Source organism: Ambystoma mexicanum, chromosome 5q, assembly GCF_040938575.1.
Source record: "Ambystoma mexicanum isolate Mex_15411 chromosome 5q, UKY_AmexF1_1, whole genome shotgun sequence".
NCBI lineage: Eukaryota > Metazoa > Chordata > Amphibia > Caudata > Ambystomatidae > Ambystoma > Ambystoma mexicanum.
The window spans coordinates 1,037,787,397-1,037,809,939 of record NC_090933.1 but is presented as its reverse complement, the minus strand read 5'-3'; the positions used below and the strand labels follow the sequence as shown (position 1 = coordinate 1,037,809,939).

Sequence of the window (22,543 nt, the reverse complement as noted above, 5' to 3'; positions counted from 1 at the left end):
GGCAGAGATCTTCTAAGCAAGCACCAAATGTCGATCGCTTTCATGGAGGAAGGTATAGCATGCTTGACTCTAAGCTTGTAACCGGTAAGAGAAGCAGCACGTTTGAATGCATACTGTAGCAACAGCGCAATAAGGGGGTGCCTGTACATTCAATTTCATTATGAGGTAATTTATTTTGAGTTGGGTTCTGGGAATCAGAGGTCAGACATGGCGGGTACTGATTGAGTTTTTGTTTTCGGCTTATTGTGCTGCAGGAGGTAACACCAGGCACCATTGTTACGATTCTCGCAGTAGTCATCAAGAAGAACAGGCATCAATGACGAAGGTGGAGAGTGGCGCCCGTTTTTGTGCATCGATCCAACCTTATTGCAAAGGGACCTCTCTGATGAGCAATGTTTCAAGACACAGGAGAGGTGGTTTTTGAGATTAGGATGGCTTGCCAGATAGCAAAGAGCTAAAGGGAAGCACCACAGACCATGCTCATCGTTAGAAATACATTGTCACATTGGAAGGGGGATTTGGAAAAAGTGCTGAGCCATTTATGGACCAGCACTCCTCAGGATGTGGGGCTGCTAAAAAGTGTTGGAGCAGTGTGGATAAAATTGAAACCTGGTGCAATATTACCACAGGTTAGTGAGTACCCCATGTCCACGGACGAGGGAATTTATGAGACCATTATGGCGTTGTCGAAGCAAGGCATAATACAACCTTTTGTGTCCCCATGTAACACGGCCATCTACCCTGTGAAGAAAGCAAAGGTGTCCAGTTAGAGGATGGTCCAGGATTTGCGCCCCCTCAATATTATTTTGTGCCTCACAGAAACATGTTCATGGTTACAACAAGGAAATTGTCCAGCAATGGATTTGGTTACCCCGGGAGGCTACACATTTCTGGGCAAGAACCGCTTACAGGGCCAGGGGGTGGCTGTTCTAAATCAGCAAGAGCTGGGCCTCTTTGAAGCAAGCATCAAATGTGCCAATAGCAAAGTTTTTCATGCGAAATTATCTCTGACAAACAATACATGTATCCATTTTAGCCTTATTTATCGTCCTCCTACAGATATGCCATGTTTTAATGAAGATCTACTTAATCTTCTAAATCCCCTGGACCACCACAAAACTTCCAACATTCTTTTGGGCGACTTAAACCGTTGGAAGGGAGACGGCCAAGATAAGGAAGCTATAGAGTTGGAGCGTCAGCTAACCAACACTGACTTAAAATGATAAATCATGAGCCGACCCACATAAAGGGACACACCCTTGATTAGGTGGCCACGCGTAACATTCATAGTAGCAGTGTTGTTACTGAACCATGTAACTAGACGAATCATGAAATAAAAGGTTGCAGAAATTACCTTCCTGTAAGCATGGGACCCAATAGAGCACCTCCCACCCCCAAGAAAATTCTATACAGAAATGTAAACAAACTGCCACCAATCTTAATTCCTGTTTGACAGCTATGATGACAAAGTCCTCGGAACTAGATCACCCTTGTCATCTAGCAGAGGTTTATAAACAACATTTATCCATTCTCTTGGAGGACAAAGCTCCACTTAAAACACTAACATTTTGTGACTGCCCATCAAACAGAACTGGTTCTCCCTGGAACTTGACCTTATGAAGAAGGAGAAAAGACAGGTGGAGCGAATATACTGAATATACCCTGGACCAAGTATCTGAACTGGACACCAAGAAGGCTTAGGATTCTCTTTCCAAAGTGTCACCATTGAGGAAATAGAGTACACTTATCAAAATGAGACCTACATCATGTCCAGGAGACTTACTACCATCTAATGTAATCCTAGCTAACAACAGACTTCGCCCCTTTCTTGACAAGATTAATTAACGCATCTATTTGGCATAAAAGTGTACCCAACATCATCAAGGAAGTGGTACTTACAACCCTAATCAAGAAGCCCAGCCTCAAACGTAGAGACCCTGGCATTTCGAGATGCATTACAAACATGCCCTTCCTACTAAAAATCTCAGATAAGGTTGCACCTGGCCAATTACAGGCATCTGCAGAGAAAATTGCAGGGCAAAACTCTGCTTATATAAACGCAGGATAGCTGTACCCTCCCAGCTGTATCCACTGGTTCCGTTGGTAAAACTGGCTACAAGTGCCATTAGTTGGGCGCCTTTCTTTGATGTACTGAAATACATTCCGAGAGTCCCTGCAGGGACTCAAATTGGACTCCCATGTATCTATTTCTGTCTGTGTAATCTTTCTTGATGCCCCTAATTAGAAAGTTAGGTCTCATATCCTTTACATGTTTTGAAGAGGACCATATGCGTTTTTTGTCGATTTATACTCGAATCGTTTGCATCAGCATAGTTACATAAAGCTTTGGCAGATCTCATCAAGCCAGAAAGGGTATGGTCCATAATTACTAGGTCGTCCACATACGCGAGGGACCCAATATGATGTACTTGGATCTTAGATGAACATGCTCTTATTTTACTCAAGCACTGCGGCAAAAAATCCAAAAAGGAGGTTGAAAAGCCAGGGTGCAAAGACACAGCCCTGTTTAACCCCTCTAGGGAAGTTCAAGGCTGTGTCAGGGCGCCCCCGCCATCCAATCTAACCTGGACAGCTGTGTCCTCATGAAAAAGCCTCAGGAAATGAAGCAAAAAAGCAGGACACCCATATCCTTTGAGCTTCTGCCATAATTTTGTTCTTCATTCAGAATCAAATGCTGATTGAAAATCAACAAATAATGCATAGAACACAGGGCTCTTTCTAACCCTGGCACGTGTTGGCAACACGTCCAGGAGTCCTAAGCTACGGGTTGACAAAGAACTGGGTCGAAATCCCAGTTTGAAATCTGTCCAGCAACCACTTTGACTTTAACAAAGTCCATCTTTGTAATTCGTCTAAAATAAGAGGCAAATAATGTACCCGTTATATCCAACATTGCTAACAATCTATAATTTCCCAGGCACGCTTAGTCTCCCTTCTTAAGTACAGGAATCAATATGGATGTTTTCCACGACACTGGAATTTTACCAGTTGCCAGTATTTTCTCAAATAGAAATCCTTAAACACAAGCCCAGATTTCAGAACAATACTGGCAAGTCCATTTGGACCCTGAGATTTTGAAGCTTTTAATTTTCCAAAAATTCTGTACATAATTTCAGACTTCTCAATGGTTAACAGTATTCCCCTGGCGGACTGAGCGCCAGTTAATGTTAATCTTTCAGCGGCCTAGCTTCAATATGATCACACAACTGGGATTCGCTCACCGGATTCAAAGTCAGATCTCTTTTATCACCCTTCGCTTTACCCAGTAACTTTTGATATTTCGGGTGTTCCTGGAGTTCAATACCGCAAGCATTCTTTGCCACTTAACATTTTTGGCAGAGAAACGCCACCAGCGAACACAGCCTCTATATTTATTCTTAATATTTCTTATGGCTTTAATTACTGAAAGATCAGCACACCCACGCTCGTTCTGTCGTAATTAGCCATAGTGCGATCTTCATAAACTATATGTGTGGATTTCTGTAAGGCAACCTTATTAGACAGATTATGGATCCAGTCTTCAATCTCAGCTATTTCCATCCGCCACATCTTGTCATACAATTCTGTACCAGCAATATTAATGTTATAGGTTACCTTGTCCAAATTTTTCATAGACCAGCTGCTTTGGTTACCTGCATGGTTGGCCTCTAAAGCTCCCAGCTTGTGCTGGGTTGCAAATTTGTTAGGCGGTTCAATGGAAGCTGTAATTGTAGCATAGCATGGTCACTCAAATCATTAGGTTTCACTGCCAAGCCTAATGTATATTTTCTTATGTTGGCGTTCACAAAAAAAGCTATCTAATGTAGCTGTCTCCCCACCTCAACCCCCCTGACCACACCCCTGTATAGTTACCCGGAGCGTTGCAGTTCGTTCTACCATTAGGCATATTTAGTTCCCAATCATCCAAGAAACTCACCCATCTGCACCCTGTATGTTAGAAGCCTGTTTAATTGTTGATTTACCTGCAACTCCTGTATATCCTTCAAGGGTCTTAAGACATTTAAAGTGGGCACTGACATCACCCTCTAATATAACGCAATCATCATTGTCACCCTGTATCCATCCCTTCAATAACAGTGTCAAGGCATAAAAATGCCTTCTGTACAGAAACCCGCAGGAGGTGGGGAGGGGTTTATAGATAAATATAAGCAATACTTGTCCTTTTATTCTGGGGAAAAGGCCACCCACGTCAGCCGCTAGAATGTAGTCTTCAAAACCGGAGACTTCATGGGCAACAAATGAGGGTTTAATTCCTATCACAAGACCACAATATGGTCTCCCCATTACCCATTTCTGTGCCTTAGTTTGGATAATGGAATACCTGTTCACGTACATATTGCTGACCATCCAGGTCTCCTGTAACATAAGCACATGGTTAGACGTAACAACCCAAGCGACTCCCCGGAACCCAGAAGGTGTCTAAACCCACCAGTGTTCCAAGAAGTCACCCGAACCACTCAATTTTGCCCCACCAGAAGAGCGGGCAAGGACTCCACCAGCCACTTTAACAGCCTTTGCAGATCTTCCAAATGTCCGTCCACTTTCCCACCTATCTGAGTTTTTGATGTCATTGTTCGACTACCCTGATTCATGGTAAAAATCGTGCAAAGGCAGTTCCAAATCAATTTTGTCAGGGTCCACAACTAGTTGCGAGCCCCGATCATACAACTGCCTATTATAATTGCGAATCATAGTCACTGTTTTGGTAACTTTACAGTGAATGCGATTTGAATTGTTGCATTCAAGGGGTTCAACGAAGTCCAAATCATCTCAAACCAGCACACGCAAGTGGATGAATTTTCCCCTGGATGTTATAGAGTGCTGATCTGTTAAGCCATCTGTTGCTATGTTTTTGGTGAAATCGCTTCACAATCATCACAGTTGTCACCATTTCCAGTGAAGCCTCTTCCACCTTTCTGTTTTCAAAAGAAAGTGGCAGAGTCAGGAGGCTAGCTGTCATCACGGGGGCATTCTGGGGTAGAGCTGTAGTCAATACCCTCTATGCCACCAGCCACCTCAACTTCACAAATGTCCTCTACAACAGCCAATTCCCCCTCCGTATTAACACTCACTCACAGCAACTTCTCCCTATCCAAGAGCCAACTAGTAAAGGTCCCAGATTACTTTAACAGTCTCCTTTTCCCGCGGGTGGTCCTTTTCCAAATTTTCTCAGGAATGTGGTCAGAAAATGTAGGATGATTCTGACATAGAGCTTGAAAGGGTTTCCTGAGGGCGAAATTGTTTGCCGACTAATGTTTTCTTCTGCAGTGCAATGCGCCTCAGTTTGAGGAACAGGTATATTTCAAAACTGCCCGATTGTATTTGTTCAAGTTTCCTTTGAGCCCTACTTTCAATACTGATGAGTGCAGAATCTGTAGCAGCCTGTGACCCTGTCTATTATGAAAAAGATTCTGTATAGGTGCTTCTGAATTGTGGTTTGATGGTGCTTCCGGCTTAAGTGCATTGCTTTTCATGAAATTGTACTGCATAATTTCAACAGGATCTTCATTGCAAACTGAATCGCTACCATGAACAACTGTATTTCAGCGAATGAGTCAGCAGGCTCCGACCGCTCACTTAGTCAGATTGAATATCTGCCTCTCCAAAACAGATTTCCTCAATTTGAATCCCTGAACGCAGGAGGCACTCTTTCATAATTCATTTTTGCGACCACTACCTTTTCCACCGGTTGAGATGTGTTATGAGCCACCGCAGCAATCTAATTTTGGATGGAGTAGCAGATCTCCAGGAGGGAATGGTTATCAACGTTACCTACAGTTTAGCTCTCCTCCATTCTTGCATCGTTGTTAGGAGGAAGAGATTACGTTAGAGGTCACCACAAACTTCTCTGCAATATTGCTTACTTTGCCAGTGGAAGATTGAGGTTCGATTTGAAAAAAGAACTGATCTTTTTGACAGTAATCTTTAAAGCAGGCTCAATTTCATTTATAGACTTATTTGTTGTGCACTCTCTGGTAGTATTTATACCCTTTTGGGACTTATTAGTGTTCAAGGCATGGGGCAGTGGGGGTGCCGTCCCTTTTCGTAAATTATGAATACAAGAATTTGTTTTTGACTTTGAATTCAAAGAAATACCGCCAACCTTCCCCTTAGTTTTATGGAGCCACAGGATTGCAAGTAGTCATTTTAATTAAGAAATAAACACCAAACAGTGTCATCTCACGTGAGATAGTCCTCACTGCAACCATAGCGTCCAGCAGTACTCGCCCAATGTGCGCAGGTGCCTTTGATATAGCATTACCCGGTCCGGAGGCGGTACTATGGCTGGAGCGGCCAATAGATTGAATTAATTCCATCGCCCTCCTACCGAATTGAAGGTAAGGGATAGTTCTCCAGCAGTAGTGGGCACACAAAATATCTTCTTTAATAAAACACAGTGAAGAGAAGTTGGTTCCTTTTGAAACTAAAAAGGTAGCAGGTTAACAGGACAAAAGCATAACAGCACTTGCAATGCCACTTGTCCATGCTAATAGAATTTACACAGCCTGAACTCCTTCCACGTTTGGGACGTTGCACCTGCATGCCTACAAGAAAACATTTTTAAAAAAGAAATAAAAGAGGGGATGGAGGTGGGGGTAGTTCTCAGTAGATGCAAACATGTCACAAGGATCTATTTGTCAATCGGGTAGTTCAATGCCCCGGATGTGGTATCCCCTGAGGGGCAATAGATTATTCTCTGCCCAACCTCCCAGAGCCCATGTTGCCTTCTCGAGAAGTGTGGAACTCTTGTCCTCTTGGCAGTTGATACACACAAGAGTTGCCAATCCTCACGGTAACAGCCAGGCCTTGAATTGAGGAGACAAAACGTCTCAGAGTTCTGAAGAATCCCTTATCCCCTTCCTATTAGACATCATTCTCCTCTAATGACAACAGGCACTGGGTAGCATGTAGACCTTGAAAAGGGCTCCAATCCCCGAACACACACATCCATAGTGAGGGTGATTCATGGCGAATAATTTTGCTGAAACCCCTTCAAAAGATTCCTGGGTTGCAGCCACCACTGAAGCAGTTTCTGAAGGGGGTCTCATTGGTCTGTCAAGCAGTGGCAGGACCCAAATGGAGAGTCCTGCTACTTGTAAAGCTTCTGAACTTCTCGCATGATTGTTTTCCATCTGTCCTCTGGGAGACGTGCAAAGTCTGATCCTCTGTTGAATACAACTATAATGTAGTACAATAGCTGAGTTGGTACCAGATGCAATCTCTTTCATTTTAAGAGAACACACATGCTTGGTAATCATGTTGAGGGTCAGGTTTAGTACCAGGCAGGATCCCCAATGTCTGGGACCATGACAATAGAATAGCACCCCTACCCCTCCTCCTTTAGATAAACTGGACAGATGGATTTTTCAGTGGAGCTCCTGCATCTGAACCAGCAGTGCTTCTTTCACTGTGGATTCCCTGAGAAACAGACTGGTGATACCATCTGTGGAATGGTTGCAAACACTACACTGTATCCCTCCAGAATAATGTCCATCACCCTTTAATCCTTCACATAGCTCTGCCAGTGAAGGAAGAAAAGTGTCAGCCCTCCCTCTCCTGCACAATAAGTGCAGCGTAGTCAGGAATTATAACTCTTTCCAGGTGAGAGCGCCCGTCGGCAAGGAGAAGGATTACTCTGCTTGCACCTGAACACCATGCTTCCACTTTGCATTGCCCCTCTCTCTTAATCTGACATAAAAAAGGCTATTCTTGCTCAGGAACCAGAACGCTTATTCAATTTACGAATGTGGTCCATCACCTATTACAATTCTTCTCCAACAGAAATTCCCCTTTGAAGCAGAGCCACCATCTTTGAGGCATTTCTGTTGTAAAATCACTGTCATTGATATGGTCCCAGGCAGCCATTGAAGTCCTGAGTCATTGCAGATGCTGAGGCTCCCCTTTTAGGGCAGGTTAGATAATTCAACCTAGATATACATGCCTTCACTTAAACCAGAGAACTCTGCTCCTTCCTCCATCTTATCACACAAGGCATAGACGTCAATAAGCACAACCTGAGCTGTATAGAACACGTACATTCATGATGGCATAGAAAACTGAGCCTGTGAAAATGTCTTCTTCATTGAAAAGTCTACTTTCCGTTTGAAGTAAAACAGGTCCGCAGGCACTTTAGGTCATTTGCAGGTAAGATCCTTTATTGCTATAGTTCAGGTTACATCAGGTTACTTCTGAGTAGCCCACTGGCACCCATCACCCAGGCTTCATCCCTCCAACTGCCCAAGTATAGAACCTTCACCCATAACACTCCCTCAAGCATACAACATTCTCACAGCATTCTCTCTTACATCATAAGTTCCATGCATCCACCCAATCGCAATACAACACATCTTGCTTCCTTTCCCGGCTCTCACCACATACCAACCAAGCACTATACAACACTGATTAATGGAATCCCTGAACACAATCCTGCGCCATCTTTCTTTGCCATCTCCTTAAACTCTCTCACAGTGGAGTCCTCTACACCCGGTTTTGTGAACTTCATGCACTCAAGACGAGTCAAATGTTGCAGCCACCTCCTTGCCCAGATATTTTCATGTAGGCTTCTCAGCATCTTACAGCAAGAGGTCAGAAATAGAAAAACCAAGACTTGAATAAGAGGCTCAGCTTTCCCGTCCATCAGATCATTCCTTATCAGCCCCTTAATTCATTATCTGTTGCCACATCCCATTTTCTGTCATCTATGGTGGAAAATTAGTGTCCAAAGAGTCAGACAGTTTCTCTGTGAGCTTCACCATAGCTAAAACGCTGTGCAAGCACTGCTAAGAGCTGAATATTAACTCACTGAGCGTCCCTTTGTAGAACTGTAGCAACTACGTCAACCCTACTGCCATAGGCCTGAGGCTGCACATTAAACATCCCCCAGCCACCCGTCCCAAACACCTAGAAAGATTGCTCATGTGCCCGGTCTCCATGGAGCTCACTCACAGATGTACATTACATAAGGGCCCATAGGTGATACTGCAAAACAGGGTACAGGTCTCCTTCGACCCAAGGAGCAAGCGGGGGTGTGAAGACACCACACCAGGTGCCCCGAGGATGGGCCCATTCATTGCCAACCACCTGCAGGACCAGAACCCAGGGGGAAAGGCACATCTCCTGGTAGCAGAGCGTAGCTCATGTACCTGGAGGATGCCTTGCCCACTGAGCCCTAATGTCTCCAGTACTCTATTACCGCCGCTGGCCAACAGGAGAGGAAGGAGCCTGCTTTGACGTACTACTAAAGCAAAGCAGTCAGGGCACATGTCCAACATGGAGGGAAAAAAGCCCAGAAAGTCTCTCAAGGGAACAATGTCCAGAGGACATTAAGCAAAACAGGACGACCATGGGTAAATGATGGCCTTTTATTGGAGTGGCCAAAGTTAATGGAGGGGTAAAAAGCATCTTAAGGAAAATTTTAGAAGGAAGGCAGCGTGCCTTCAAGTCTAAGTATTGGGATGATGAAGAGGAACATGTAAGTAATAACAATTTTTTTTTAATTGTGTTAATGCCTAGGTCTTCCATTGAAAGTTGAAAATGTGCCAGTATAAAAAGCGGAATAGCTGCCATTCCAGCAGTGGCCTTGTGTTTGAGGAAGGCAAAGGGGAAAACAGGTATAGGAACAAACGGCAAATTAGGAAGAGAATTGTCAAGAATGCAGCAGCCCAGCAGATCAAGACATGTGCGTATTGTTTAAAGTAAGACTGGCAGAAGTGGGCAGTGGATAATAACTCAGTTAAGCACCAAAGTCTAATAAAAATCATTGTGGAAAGGCAGGACAGACTACAACACCCTCTACGTAGAAGTCAACAACAAAACAAGATGTGGAGTACTGTTCGCAAAAGCAACAGAAGAATCCATAACTAAATGGGTCTGGATGTTTGAGACATCAAGCTGAAAGAGGCAGCACAGACATTTCGCTTTGCAGTGTACACTAGTAAAAAAATGAAGGGCATTGCTTAAGCATGAACTTGGAAAGCAAACTGCTTCAAGAAAATCCTTATTTTAGCATGTATTCATTCTGCCCATGTGACACCTAAATGAGGACGCCAAATGAAGCAGAAACATGTCTAGAGTTGCCTGTGGTCTTGTGCAGAAGAGATGGTACCAAGGGGTGGACATTCCCTGGGTGGAAACGAGCTGATTTACATATGATCTTTCCCCTTTCTGTAATGGCTTGGCAGGCTGAAAAACGATTTTCTGGAGGGTTGGTTGCAGGGTTCGAAATTGAGATTTGATGAGCAGGAGCTAAAACCAGTTCCTGGGTGGCATGCATCACCCTGTAGGCAGGAGCTACCGCAGGGGAATCAGGAGCTACCAGAAATGATCCTTTAACTTTTTGTCCAATTTGTATGAACCATGTATATTAGCCGTCTTCAAATTCTTCTTTATTAACATTCTCAAATACTCAAAGTTCATGTCACATTTACCTCTATGGAAGGCACCAGTGTGCCCTAGGAGCCAAAAGGAAGCTCCTGGGAGCAGTTGGTTTCAAGCTAACCAGGCTCTAATGTGCTAGAAGCAGGAGCCCAATCGCTCCCACCTCCCCTAAATTTCGAACTCTGAGATTAATTCTAAGCCTTCCAGTTATCACCTATTTTGCGTTGTCCAAGTCTGGCCCAGGCACACAAAATGTAAAATGGCTAAATAAAAAGTCAGAGAACCTTTCTAAGGGGTTTCTTCACCGCTTAAAGAAAAGGAATGCACAGGTTTGTAGAAGAGAAATGCTTATCACGGCTTGGGAACTGTTATTTAAGCGTATTACAACTGCTTGTGAAATGCTAAGTATTCCACTTTGTCTACGCAAGAGTCAATATCATAGTTGTAGCTCTAGTAGTGCTTTCTAGCCACTAAAGCTAAGCTAAACATACAAGTTCCGTCCCAGCAGTGAATTAAGTGCTGAGATATGGTATACAATGATTATATAGGTTCTTATACCATGCACTCTTGCCACCTGCATAGTTTCTTCGGGATCTGTCAGATCTGTAAAGCAAGGGGGCGGGGTAAGATAGTAGGACTGAGCAGGAGAAAGAGAGCTGTGATGTGCTTTTGACAGCTTCCTTTCAGTGGACACTGTTCACTGAGCGTAGGTGTGTTTTTCGGTTGGTAGCCGCCATGTGCTGTTGGGCAAGGCTACGTGCGATTTGTTTCGCTGTTGTGGTGTAGTGAAGTGCATGCAGCTTGTTGTGCCGAGCTATGGGTTGGGTTTAGTTCATAGTTTGGGAGGTGCATGCAGAAGGCGGAGTTTTTAGCAGGGTTGGTTTGTGGCAGTGCCCTTTCCTACCCACGCTGTTCTGACCGTGGCCCATATCCCTTCCCCTATTGTAAATTTCAGTGTGCAGCAATTTTCACCCCCTCAGTTTCCTCCAAGGGGGGGGGGGGCAGGAGGATACTGTGTGCTCTGCAGTCCATTCATTCCGAGATCAGGACACTCTCTCTCCTGTTTCCAACTTAGGTCTGCTATCAGTGGTCCAGTTAAATCAAACCCATCTCCCGCACCTGTATCCCCTATGACATCTGTAGGGAAGGGTACACAGCCTAGTTCTCAAAAACCACCCCTCCCATTCAGACGCCTCTCTTCTACCCTGAACTCCAGTTGGTCCGGCCTAGTCCCCGCTCCTTCTCAGTTGTGTGTATTTCATGGTGCATGGGTGTTGTTCAATCGTTTTAATCCCGTTCACAGCTGAAGAGCTGGGTTTTTAGAAGTTTTCTGGATTTTAGATGGTCCTTCATATTTCTCTGGGGATGGAGTTCCAAAGTTTTACGGCTAAGTAGGAGAAAGTTGATCCAGCAAGTTTTTTCCATGTGTATGGTTTAGGTTCTAAGGGGATGTCGTTGCTGGATCGGAGTGTTCTAGTCGGCTGGTAGGTCGCGATTTCCTTTTGTATGAATTCCGCAAAGGCCATGGATTACTCTGCTTTTAGCCCATTACAATATGCACACTGTTTTGAAGGCGATTTGTTATTTGACTGAGAGACAATGTAGCATCCTTAGCGCTGGGGTGATGTGGTCCCTTCGTGAGAGTTTGAGGAGTGGTCTGGCAGCTGCGTTTTGTATTCATTGGAGTTTCCTCAGTAAATAGTACGGCATAGTCTATCCTGGACATGAGGGAGATGATGGCCAGTGTTTTGTGGGTGAAGGAGGAGAATGGTAGAATCTTATTGAGTGCGTGCACATGGAAGAAGCATTTCTTAACGATCACGTTTCCTTGCAGTTCTAGGGTTAGCTCGTTGTCCATTAGGATTCCAAGGTTTTTGACAACTTTGCATGGTGTGGGCGGTGTTCCCAGTTCTGTGGGACACGGAATGTACGGGATGTTTCCTTGGTTGTTGGATTTAATCATGATTGCCATCTTGTCCGGGATGATTTTGAGGTGGTTAGTGTTCATCCATTGGTAGAGTTCTTTGAGACATTCTTTTAGCGCTGTGTTCTACTCTTGTACATCACTGATTTTGTAGATGATTTGGGTATCACCTGCGTAGTTGTAGCAAGTAAAGCCGTGTCTTTTGATGAGGTGGATTAGTGGCATCATATAGATGTTGAAGAGGAGCGGGGAGAACGATGATCCTTGAGGTACTCCACAGGGGGTGTCCCACAGTGCAGATTCAATGGTTTTATCCATACCGTTTCTGTTCTTTCAGATAAGAAAGATTTAATCCAGTGATAAACTAGGATTGGACCATTTCATTTGAGAAAGCAGTCATCACGTTTGCTTCTTTTCTCCTGCCCAACCCCTTATGAGATTTAAGTCTGAATGTATAATGGCAAAAGCAAAACTACCCATGATGAAATGCAAGACAAAAACGGGACAGAGGAGATCTCCCAAATGGCATAAGGCATGCATGGAACTGCCTATATAATTGTCCAAACGATTATGGGAACAATTTCAGATTGGTCAAAGGTGTAGACAATTCTTATGAATGAGTCAATGACGATAGTAATGGGTTAAGTAGTGAAACAGTACTTGACCAAGTGGTGGTTACATTGAAACTCTGATGGATCACAAGCCATGGTTAGAAGCATAACAGGTAGCAATGGCAGTTCTTAACCGTCTGAAAAGTATCCACCCATTTCAGTGTAACCATTGCAAAACAAGGCCATCTCATCGAAAAAGTGCACTGTCAGTGCTCCAGATAAGATTTTGAGGTGGGAGTATTTTGCTCTCTATTTTTAAACTTTGAGAGTAAATGTGATTTTAAGAGTAAAAATGACTTTTCTCCTTCGCAAGAGAGTAAAATGTATGCAACATCCACCCGACATGTGAAAAACTGTATGTAAATCATTAGTATGCGGCAGATTTCTTCATTGTGACAGAATACACCTTTGATTAGTTCTGGCCATTTGAGCTCTCCTGTATATATTTAAATGTTGAAATCACTAAAACCTAGCCAATTACATATTAAAGCATACATGAATTCCTATTGTGCGTTTTGAGATTCGATAGCAGAGTTGTCTTTTGATGTTCAATGAAAGTCCTAATTTCCTAGAGCTCTTACTACCTAATGGTATGCCAATGTTATGATACAACAGTGCAGAGAGGCAAGGACTCTATGCTAAATTCTATATTTAATCTAGTGGTCAAATGGTTATTTATATAGCTCTTTTGGCAAAGTGCTGTACATTGAACATATTTATCACAATTACCACCAAACCAAAGTCGGTACTCCTTTATCGACCTCAAAAGGATGAAAGGCTGAGTTGGACTTGCCGGGATTCGAACCCGCAACCCACAGATCACGCAGAGATTGCAGCAACGAGTGCTCAACCGGCTGAGCTATCTTATTGGCTAACATCCTTCAGAGGTTGGTTAACTGAGTATCGACTGAGGTATATGATCACAGTACCTAGATGTATGACGAACCATTTATGAAGCGCTACATAAAGTTAAATACCTAACTGGATTATCAAAGGGACAGGTTTTGCTGAGTTTCTATTTCAATTACCAATGTAACTTTCATTTGTCTGTTTTTGAACAGCACTTGCACTTTCTTGAGAGTCAGGTTTTGGATGTTTTATTTGTAGTCTTGAAGATTTGAGAGGCTAGAACACCTGTGATCAGTGTAATGACAATTACTCACCCTTGAGCAAAGACTCTGCTGCCACTGACCATTTATAGTAATGTACCCCATTGACTGCAAAGTTGAATGGATGTAAACTAGACAGTGCATAGTCATCATTTTACACACTGTTTTTATAATTAGACTGTAAATTAAATTAGAAGTGTAAAAATGATCTGCCTCTACATGATTATGCACACAGCACCGCAACTCTGAAAAATACAATTGTGCAATACTGGTTTGCTTTCACTGGAAAAAAAAGCATAACTTATTAAAAAAAGAAATTCTCAATTGCAACTTAGTTTTCGATCTTATTAATTATACAATCCTAAAATTCTAGGAAAATATAATCTAACCTTTGCACTGCCTTCTGCTCTAAACCGGTGTGTAAATGTACCCAGGAAAATAATAAAGCTTGCCTATTTACAAGATTTTCATGCGTAAAAAGGCCTAGTACTCGCCTTATCTGGAGCCCTGACTGCGCACACATAGGTAAAACGTGAAACCTGCCCAAATCTATACCAACAAAACAAAGAAAAACGCATGTAAAAATTAAATTGAAAATATTTAGAAGATGAAAAGTAAGGGAACAAAGAATGAAGGCAAGACATGGGTTAGTTGGCATGTGGGTGGGTGTGGGGATTCCTCTGTTTCGCAATAAAGAAGTAATAGCAGAAATAAAAGGTTTTTAAAAAAAAGGAAAAATATTGTGTGCGATGGCTTGAGGTGAAATGGCAAAATTAAAAAAACAGGCTTACACTGAAATGGGTGTGTGGAGCTGGGCTTTCAAGCAGAGGTTATTCATCCGTCTGAAAAGTGGGACATATATAAAGTGTAATTAGGCTTTAACCACAAGATTGAGAGGGCTGATCAAATGATAATATCAGGGCATGTCCTTCCCAAATTGGGGAGTTTCCTTGCAAATGTTGTCAATCTGCTGTAGCAGGATCAATCATTAACAGCTGACATGGGCATCCTACAATCATTTCTTTATTTTGCTAATTATAGCAAACAACGACAAATTAAATATAGATTTGCTGCTGATGTTGTTCTAGTGACTTTATTTAAAACATTAGGGGAGGTGATTCAAAAATCAAACAGCCTGATTTGTTCTCCTGCCGTTATCATCGACTATATGTAACACAAAAACAAACTGCTCCTCATATAGACTACGAGGAGCACCGACAAACAGGTGATGCATTAATTGAATATGCTGCCTTAACCACCAGTACCCACCAGCCACCAAGTAGCAATCAGCAGCTGGTTAGGGGACGGAGGTGACCGCCATATCTGCTAATGCGGATACATGCTGGAGCAATTCCACTGTCTATTAGTAATCGGTCCTGAAGAATATGCCATTATCCACAATCTGTCATTGAAACCGGTCGACCCTACAGATCTTGAGCTTCACTCATCACAACGATATCCATAGAATAGATCTAGGATACGTTTAAAACCAGATACACTGATTGGTTGTGAATACTCACTGGTTGTGAATACCACTCCTATGCAGAGGGACATTTTAGGATCCAAGAGTGCCATTTGTCATTGTTTGGAGCTGTCGAGACCAAAGACTGAATAAAATTCAAAAATCCCCTGGCAGGACGTCTCCCACAGATGCAGACAAGACATGTTCTAATAATAAGTCTAGTCTCACTTTCTTCTGGCACTACTTGTTTTTTTTTATCTGAAGTACGATTCAATGAATGTGAAAAGAGGCGATGAGGGGCAGATTTTCTCCTGCTATCCCTATTAGATAGGTGGTGCACGACCGGCCACCTAGGGAAGAGCACCCCACGACAGGGTCAGGATGTGCTTCTTTCAGGGACAGTCTGTATGTTCTATTGGTTTGCCTGTACGTACGAGAATGCTATTCTGAGTTAAATAAAGTCACACCAGTGAACTAGTTGAAGTCACTTAAGCGTTTTACGGTTCACCTTCTAGGCTATGTGCATCACCCACTGTGCTCTGCACAACAAAGGCCCCTAATTCCTACAACACAAGCTCACCCTCTACAGACCCAACAGAAACTTGAGATCAGGTACAGCTCCCCCTTTGGTGATCCCTTTTGCTGAATCAACCAGAATAGGGGGATCCTCATTCTCTGTCCAAGCACCCACAATATGGAACTCTATCCTACTTAGCATCTGCCGCATAGAGGATCACCTCGCCTTCCGGAAGGCTCTTATGACCTGGTTCTTCCCACTTGCGTCTTGACTGACCTAACGTGTCCCTCGGGGGAATCTTTGCACCGTAGGAAGTAGGAAGGAAGGGGGGCCTTGATGAGTCACATGAGGAGACGCCAAGAAAGGGCCGAGTTTGCACAGAAAGGACTCTCATAGAGCTGCACTTCATCAATAGAACAAGTAATCACCCGTGACTCACGGGAACGTAACACACTCATCTCGATGGAAGATATCCATATCCCTGCAAGGGACAGCCACCCACAAACATCTGCAATCAACCGCTATTCGATCTCATATCACACATCACCTCTGCCACTAGAATGCAACTAAGTCCCAGATTAAACGTTTGGTCTAGCTGGACACATAAGCTTCTTCTTCTTCTAAATTACCGAATGCGTGGGCGGACCCATGCAGGCGCTTCCCCATCCAATAGGATGATGTGCACCAACCCACCAATCAACACACAGCCCACATAAACTCACAACTCCTCCCACCGCCCTGTCTGTCTCACAAAATCCAACAACACACTGCTCCTCCTCCTGCCTCTCACCCCGTCACCTCCCAGCAAAGCCTTCCCACTCATCTCAACCACACCCAGCGTAGACAACCGAACCCTCATCAATTCTCTCTCCACAACATGTCTCTCACATCTAAGCAAATAAAAGTCCCACAGTCTCAGGCACCCCACACACTGCACAGTCCCTCGACTCACGCTTCCCCACTCAATGCAGACAGTCATTCAGCCCCACATGCCCTATCCTCAACCGATTCAGCATCACCTCCTTCCCCCTCCTCCATTCCATACTTCCCGCGTCCACCATCACTGACACTTTCCCTCGGACACCAAACATCCACCTGCCCTTCACCCCACTTACCCACCACTCCTGCCACTCATCCATGACCCGTCTCACCACCACAGCCTTCACCTCATCCACACTCAAAGGCAACCTCACATCAACCGTTTCCCTCCTCATACCTTCACCCACCGCCAGATCCACCAACTCATTACCCAAAATGCCACTGTGACTGGGGACCCACGCCAACTCCAAATCCATTCTCCCACGCACACACCGATCAATCTTCCTCCTGATGTCCAAAATCACATCCTTCCTATCACCATCCCCTGCCACGATCGCCTGCAACCCACTTAATGAATCCGAGAACACCACCACCTTCTCATACCTGTTTAACGTGATGGTGGATGGGTTGATTCGGGCTTCAGCGAGAATCTGATGTCAGGTGGATTTCTTCGCAGATGATGGTGTGGTATGGGTAAGAGGGCGGAGTTTGTTGTTGGTGCAGAGTCAGCTGCAAGCTGCGAAAGTGTGAATGGAGTAGTGGTGTGGGAAATGGGGCTTTTCGATGTCTGTGGATAAAAGTGCGAGTATGGTCTTCTCGAGGAGAAGGGTGCAGCAGGAGTTGGACTTGGTTTTGAAAGGTGTGAGGGTAAAGAGCGAAGAAGAGTTTCGGTACTTGGGCGTGATTTTGGATAGGAAGTTGAATTGGAATGTGCCGGTGGATGGTGTGGTGGATAAGTGTAAACGTAGGTTGAATTTGTTGCGGGCGGTGTCTGGGAAAGAGTGGGGTGCGCAGCAGAAGTGTTTACGAATGCTGTATAAGGGGTTGATTTTGAGTGTGATGGATTTTGGATGTCAGGTGGCAGTGGGTTTCACAGCGAGTCAGAAGTTGCGGTTGGATAGGGTGCAGGCGAGGGCATTGAGGGTGTGTTGGGGTGTGATGAGGTCCTCTCCAGTGAATGCGGTGCAGGTGCTTGTGGACACATAAGCAGCCCCTTTGACTCCCATACTCTCCCGATAGCCTTTACAGCACCCAAACCAAGCCAGTTCTACTTGTGTCACTAACAGGGACTTCGACAACCCCACCTACCTTTGAACCCGCTAAAATGCACACCCGCAGTCTGAACTCCTCGGACCAATCTCTCATACCCTGGACTTCGGTCCTCCAAGGGCGTGCATCCAACGGCGCTTTGAGGCCATACAAATTGCAATAGGTGCTAAACAAATGCCATATTACATTTCAGATTCAGAGAACAGCGAGTGATCATCTCACTTTAAACGCCAACAGCTTCATCGATTTTCTTCATACGGACCAATTAATTCCAATCAGAATTTTCATTTTGTTTTTTTTTTTTTTTAAACAGCCAAACTAAAGCAACACTGTCTACATTGACTTGGCTGACTTGTAAACAAAAATAGACCTGGCATAAATAAATGTTAATGTTAAAGGATATTTGTACCGCACACTATCACCACCACCGGAGTCGTCCCCTGGCGCTCTGGCGGATCTGGAAAGGGGGTGAGTGGGGCGAAGTTAGTCGGAACGAGAGGGATAAATGCAAGAGAGCAGTGATGTGCTGTTGGCAGCTTCAGTTCAGTTAACACTGTTCGCTGAGCTTGGGGGTGCTTTCCGGTCGGTAGCTGTCGTGTGCGAAGCTATGTGGGGTTTGTTTTGTTGTTGCAGCGTAGTGAAGTTTCTGCGTTTTTTTATGCTTTAGGGTTGTGGTTGTGTTCGGTTAGTTTGAGAAGTGTATGTAGAGGGGTGAAATTATTAGTGGGTTGGTTATTGGCCTCACTATCTAGAAATGATATGTGCTAAATTTCCACGTTCTTTCTAGATGTGATGCGCAAATATCTCTGCATTTCCATCTACATCCGGCACTGGCTAATATTCACAATCCTGTCTATATATGACGAATGCCAAATTCACTATTATATCCAGATGTGGCACTGGCCCACCTTACAAATCCTGTCTAGAAGCAAATCAACTAAATATGGCATTTTTATTATTCCCAATGCAGTATAGATGTGGCAATGACTAATATTTGCTAGTCTGTCTAGATGTAAACACAATGTGTTCAAATTATCATGCGTTTCAGATTGCAAGGCTGTTGAAGAAAAAAAAATCCACCAGCTGTATTTAAAAGGGGCTGAAGTATTACGCAGTAGAGCTGTAGTGGGTTGCAGGTGGCCCAGAAGCATCAACGGGGAGTTCAAGTGATAGAGGAGCAGGCTCTACGGTTAGAGTAAGGTGGATGCCAGAAAGCACAGTCAGCATTTATGTCATTCAAGACGCAAAAAAAGGCTTCTGTGGCACAACTTTCGCAGGCTCAGGAAGATATTTAGAGCGTCGCACGATCACATGATTAACTTGAAATGTGGATGCCAGGCTTAGAACAAGTTTTATTTCTGCCCCCTTCTCTGTTTCCACCAACCCTCCTTTCACTCCTCCAATCAGACTCCACTTAACCTGCAGAACCCGGTGACACCGTCTCTTTAAAACATGTTACGCTTACTAAGCGTGACTGTTCACTGCTGGAAAGGCACCCGCTACAGCAAGCTGAATGCAAACAAAGGGTCTGAAATGTTGCACTCCTTGTAACAATTACGCAGCCTTTGGACTCTTAGCTTGACAAAAAAAACGGTAAAACATAGATTCACCTGCATGTTTCGCAGCAGCTGGAAGATCTCCATGGTGCGGCACACGATATCCTGCACAGTTTCCTGTCCGATGCGGCAAAGCGATGCTGTGTTAACCTCCCGTGCAGCCGCCGAAGCCTGTTGTGCCCCGGGGAAGGGACCCGCCGACATACCGGCACCAGCCGAAGGCGGTGTAGCCATGCTGCCACTAGCCCCTTTCCATTACGGGAAACACAATCCTACACTGTGGCTCGCATCACGTGACAAGCACGTACCACCGTGAGCGTCGGGACTTCGAATTCCTATTGGCTGAGAGACTGTAAAGAGGCGGCGGCACAGTGGGCTCCTTTATTCTAAACATTTCGGTCCTCTGTATCTTTATGTCCCGAAGATGACTAGTGAACAAGCAGTAGAAAAAGTCAACGGGTCCGGCTTCTTTAATGGGTAGACCAGTTTGTTTATGGATAGATAGAAGTTTGAAAATAAACAAAGAACGTGATTGTATAGAATGGATTGTGGCTGTCATTGTGTATGTATGTATGATATATACTTTATAATGCGCCTATAAATAATTGTTTCAAGGCGCGTCGAGGTGGGGGAGGGAGAGGCGAGGGGGGGCGAGAGGGGCGGGGGACAGATACAACGATCTTACTAGCCCAGGTGACATTGAGATCGCACGCGCAATTGCAGTGGAGAGGGGGGCGCAGTGCTTTAAATGGGTTAAGAAATTGAGAGGGGGGGCTCATTTGGGGGCGTGGCTTGTCCGATGGGCGTGGTCTAAAACTTGAAGGCATGGCCTAAAGAAGACCAGGAAAAAATGAATAGGGGTGGTCCACTTTTTTTCGGACTCCAAATATTTTCAATGTTACAGATTATGTGCAATTTGGAACCAGGCACTGCCAACAGTGTGATTTTGGGAACATCATCTTATCTTTGCACAGCTCCGACCACTGTCATGCTTTATTACCCTGCGCATTCCAGGGCTGGTTTTCTTGCAGACGTACTTATACGCAGCAGGATTTGCGTTCAGAGCGCACTGCTACTGGATGTGCAAGCGATCTGGACCTGAGCAGAAGGAAGGGCAGTTTCCTTCTGGCCACACTGAGAGCCCATGTGTATACCTGGTGTTGTCCCGATTCCTGTTAAATGTTAAAGGTATTTGTACCGCGCACCGTCACCAACGGAATTGGTCCACAGGCGCTCTGGCGGATCTGCAAATGATAAGGTGGGATGGGTTAGTAAGGTGAAGAGGGAGTAGGATAGTGAAAGGAGTGGTGTTCTGTTGGCAGCTTCAGCTTGGTATACACCAGATACTGAGCTTTGGTGCGGATATTGGATCGGTGTCAGTCCGCGTGTGCTGTTGCTCCGGCTTATGTGTTGTTGCAGTGTTTTGAAGTGCGTGCGGCTTGCTGTGCGAGAGATGGTTGTGTGAGTTTTTTGAGTGAGATAAGTATGCAGAGTTTGAGCTTATATTGGTTAGTGGGTTACCTGACCTTTAGCATGCTAACATTCACAGTTCTATCCAGGTGCGGCACCTGTCGACCTCACACCTCTATCTGGATGCGGCGCAGGCCAATGCCTAGGATTCCATCTAGGTGTGAGCATGTCAACATTCGCAGTCCCATCGAAATGCAACGCAGGCCAATATTCACAATTCTGTCTGAGTGTGGACATGCTAACATTCAGAGTCCTATCTAGATGCAACGCAGGCCAATATTCACAATTCTGTCTGAGTTTGGACATGCTAATATTCACAATTCTGTCTGAGTGTAGACATGCTAACATTAAGAGTCCTATCTGTGATTATTTGATAGATTGTGATAGATTCCTGTGGTCACTTCCCGGGATTTAAGGCTGCTAGAGGAAGCATGCCGCCTCACAGGCACGCATACATGTAACACAAGCTCCCTTTGCTTACTCTATCAATTGCATTTAAGTGGTGAATGCTTTTCCTCTAAAATTAGGGCCAGACCTAATATCCTCGGTGATGTGACCTCGTGTGCAACAAAGGTCCGCCAGACAGGTAAGTCAAGTAGTAGTAACTTTTATTGTTAGTTACAGTGAGGTACTACCCTAAGATGGTATGAGCAACACCGGCAACATCCCACCCGGCAAACAAGTTCACCTCAACTGTCAAACATGGAACGTAACTCCGCAATCGCGCACTGCACGTTCTCATTCCACCAGCCCAGCTACACATTTGCCTGCAAAAACATTCCAGAACGTAATACACATTACGACACTCGGCTTCTCGAATAGACAAAATGTTGTGGTTTTGGCACCACTCATCTTTTCCCTTTGCTGCCAAAAATGGGAATGCTTTGAAACAAGCAAACACATGTTAAATGATATATACAAATTGGACACTATCATTGCTATTCTTTCTCTTTTTTCTTTGTTCATACTTGCAATATGCCGCTGAAGTTGGTGGCAAAGCCAGAGAAATGGTGAGAATGCGGCAGCAGGGGGTGGTAATTCTTTCGCTTGGAGGACAGGTTGAGTTTCTGTGCAGCTCTTATGAAGAATGAGTTAATGGGTCAAACATTAACACCGTTTTGTCTCCACTCCTGTTGTGCATGTTACTCTCAGCCCTACACTGTAAAAGGCACAACAGGGAGTGGAGACAAAAGGGTGTTAATGGTGGGATGCTGTGCGTTTCATGAGATGTGACTAACACAAGTGCCAGCCAGCCACAGCTGTGGGCAAACTAGTTTGAGCAAAGCTGTGACTGCCCTGCACTTCTGTCAGTCACAGCTGCCTGACTTGATGATGATGGCAGGCTCATCTCCCATCGCGGCTGCAGGCGTGGCGGGACAGTGACCCGCCGTCAAGTGCTGGGACCGGA

At 44.6% G+C, this 22,543-nt stretch overlaps 1 protein-coding gene across 1 annotated transcript in view; it reads right to left on the bottom strand.

The window, feature by feature from the left end:
* The window catches only part of MED30 (mediator complex subunit 30), a 93,997-nt gene extending 73,949 nt beyond the window's left edge, over window positions 1-20,048 (bottom strand). The window contains exon 1 of the mRNA XM_069621539.1: window positions 19,720-20,048. Within this exon, the coding sequence (XP_069477640.1) occupies window positions 19,720-19,899 (180 nt within the window). The 5' untranslated portion in view covers window positions 19,900-20,048. The remainder of the gene's footprint in view (window positions 1-19,719) is intronic.
* Window positions 20,049-22,543: the final 2,495 nt, after the last annotated feature.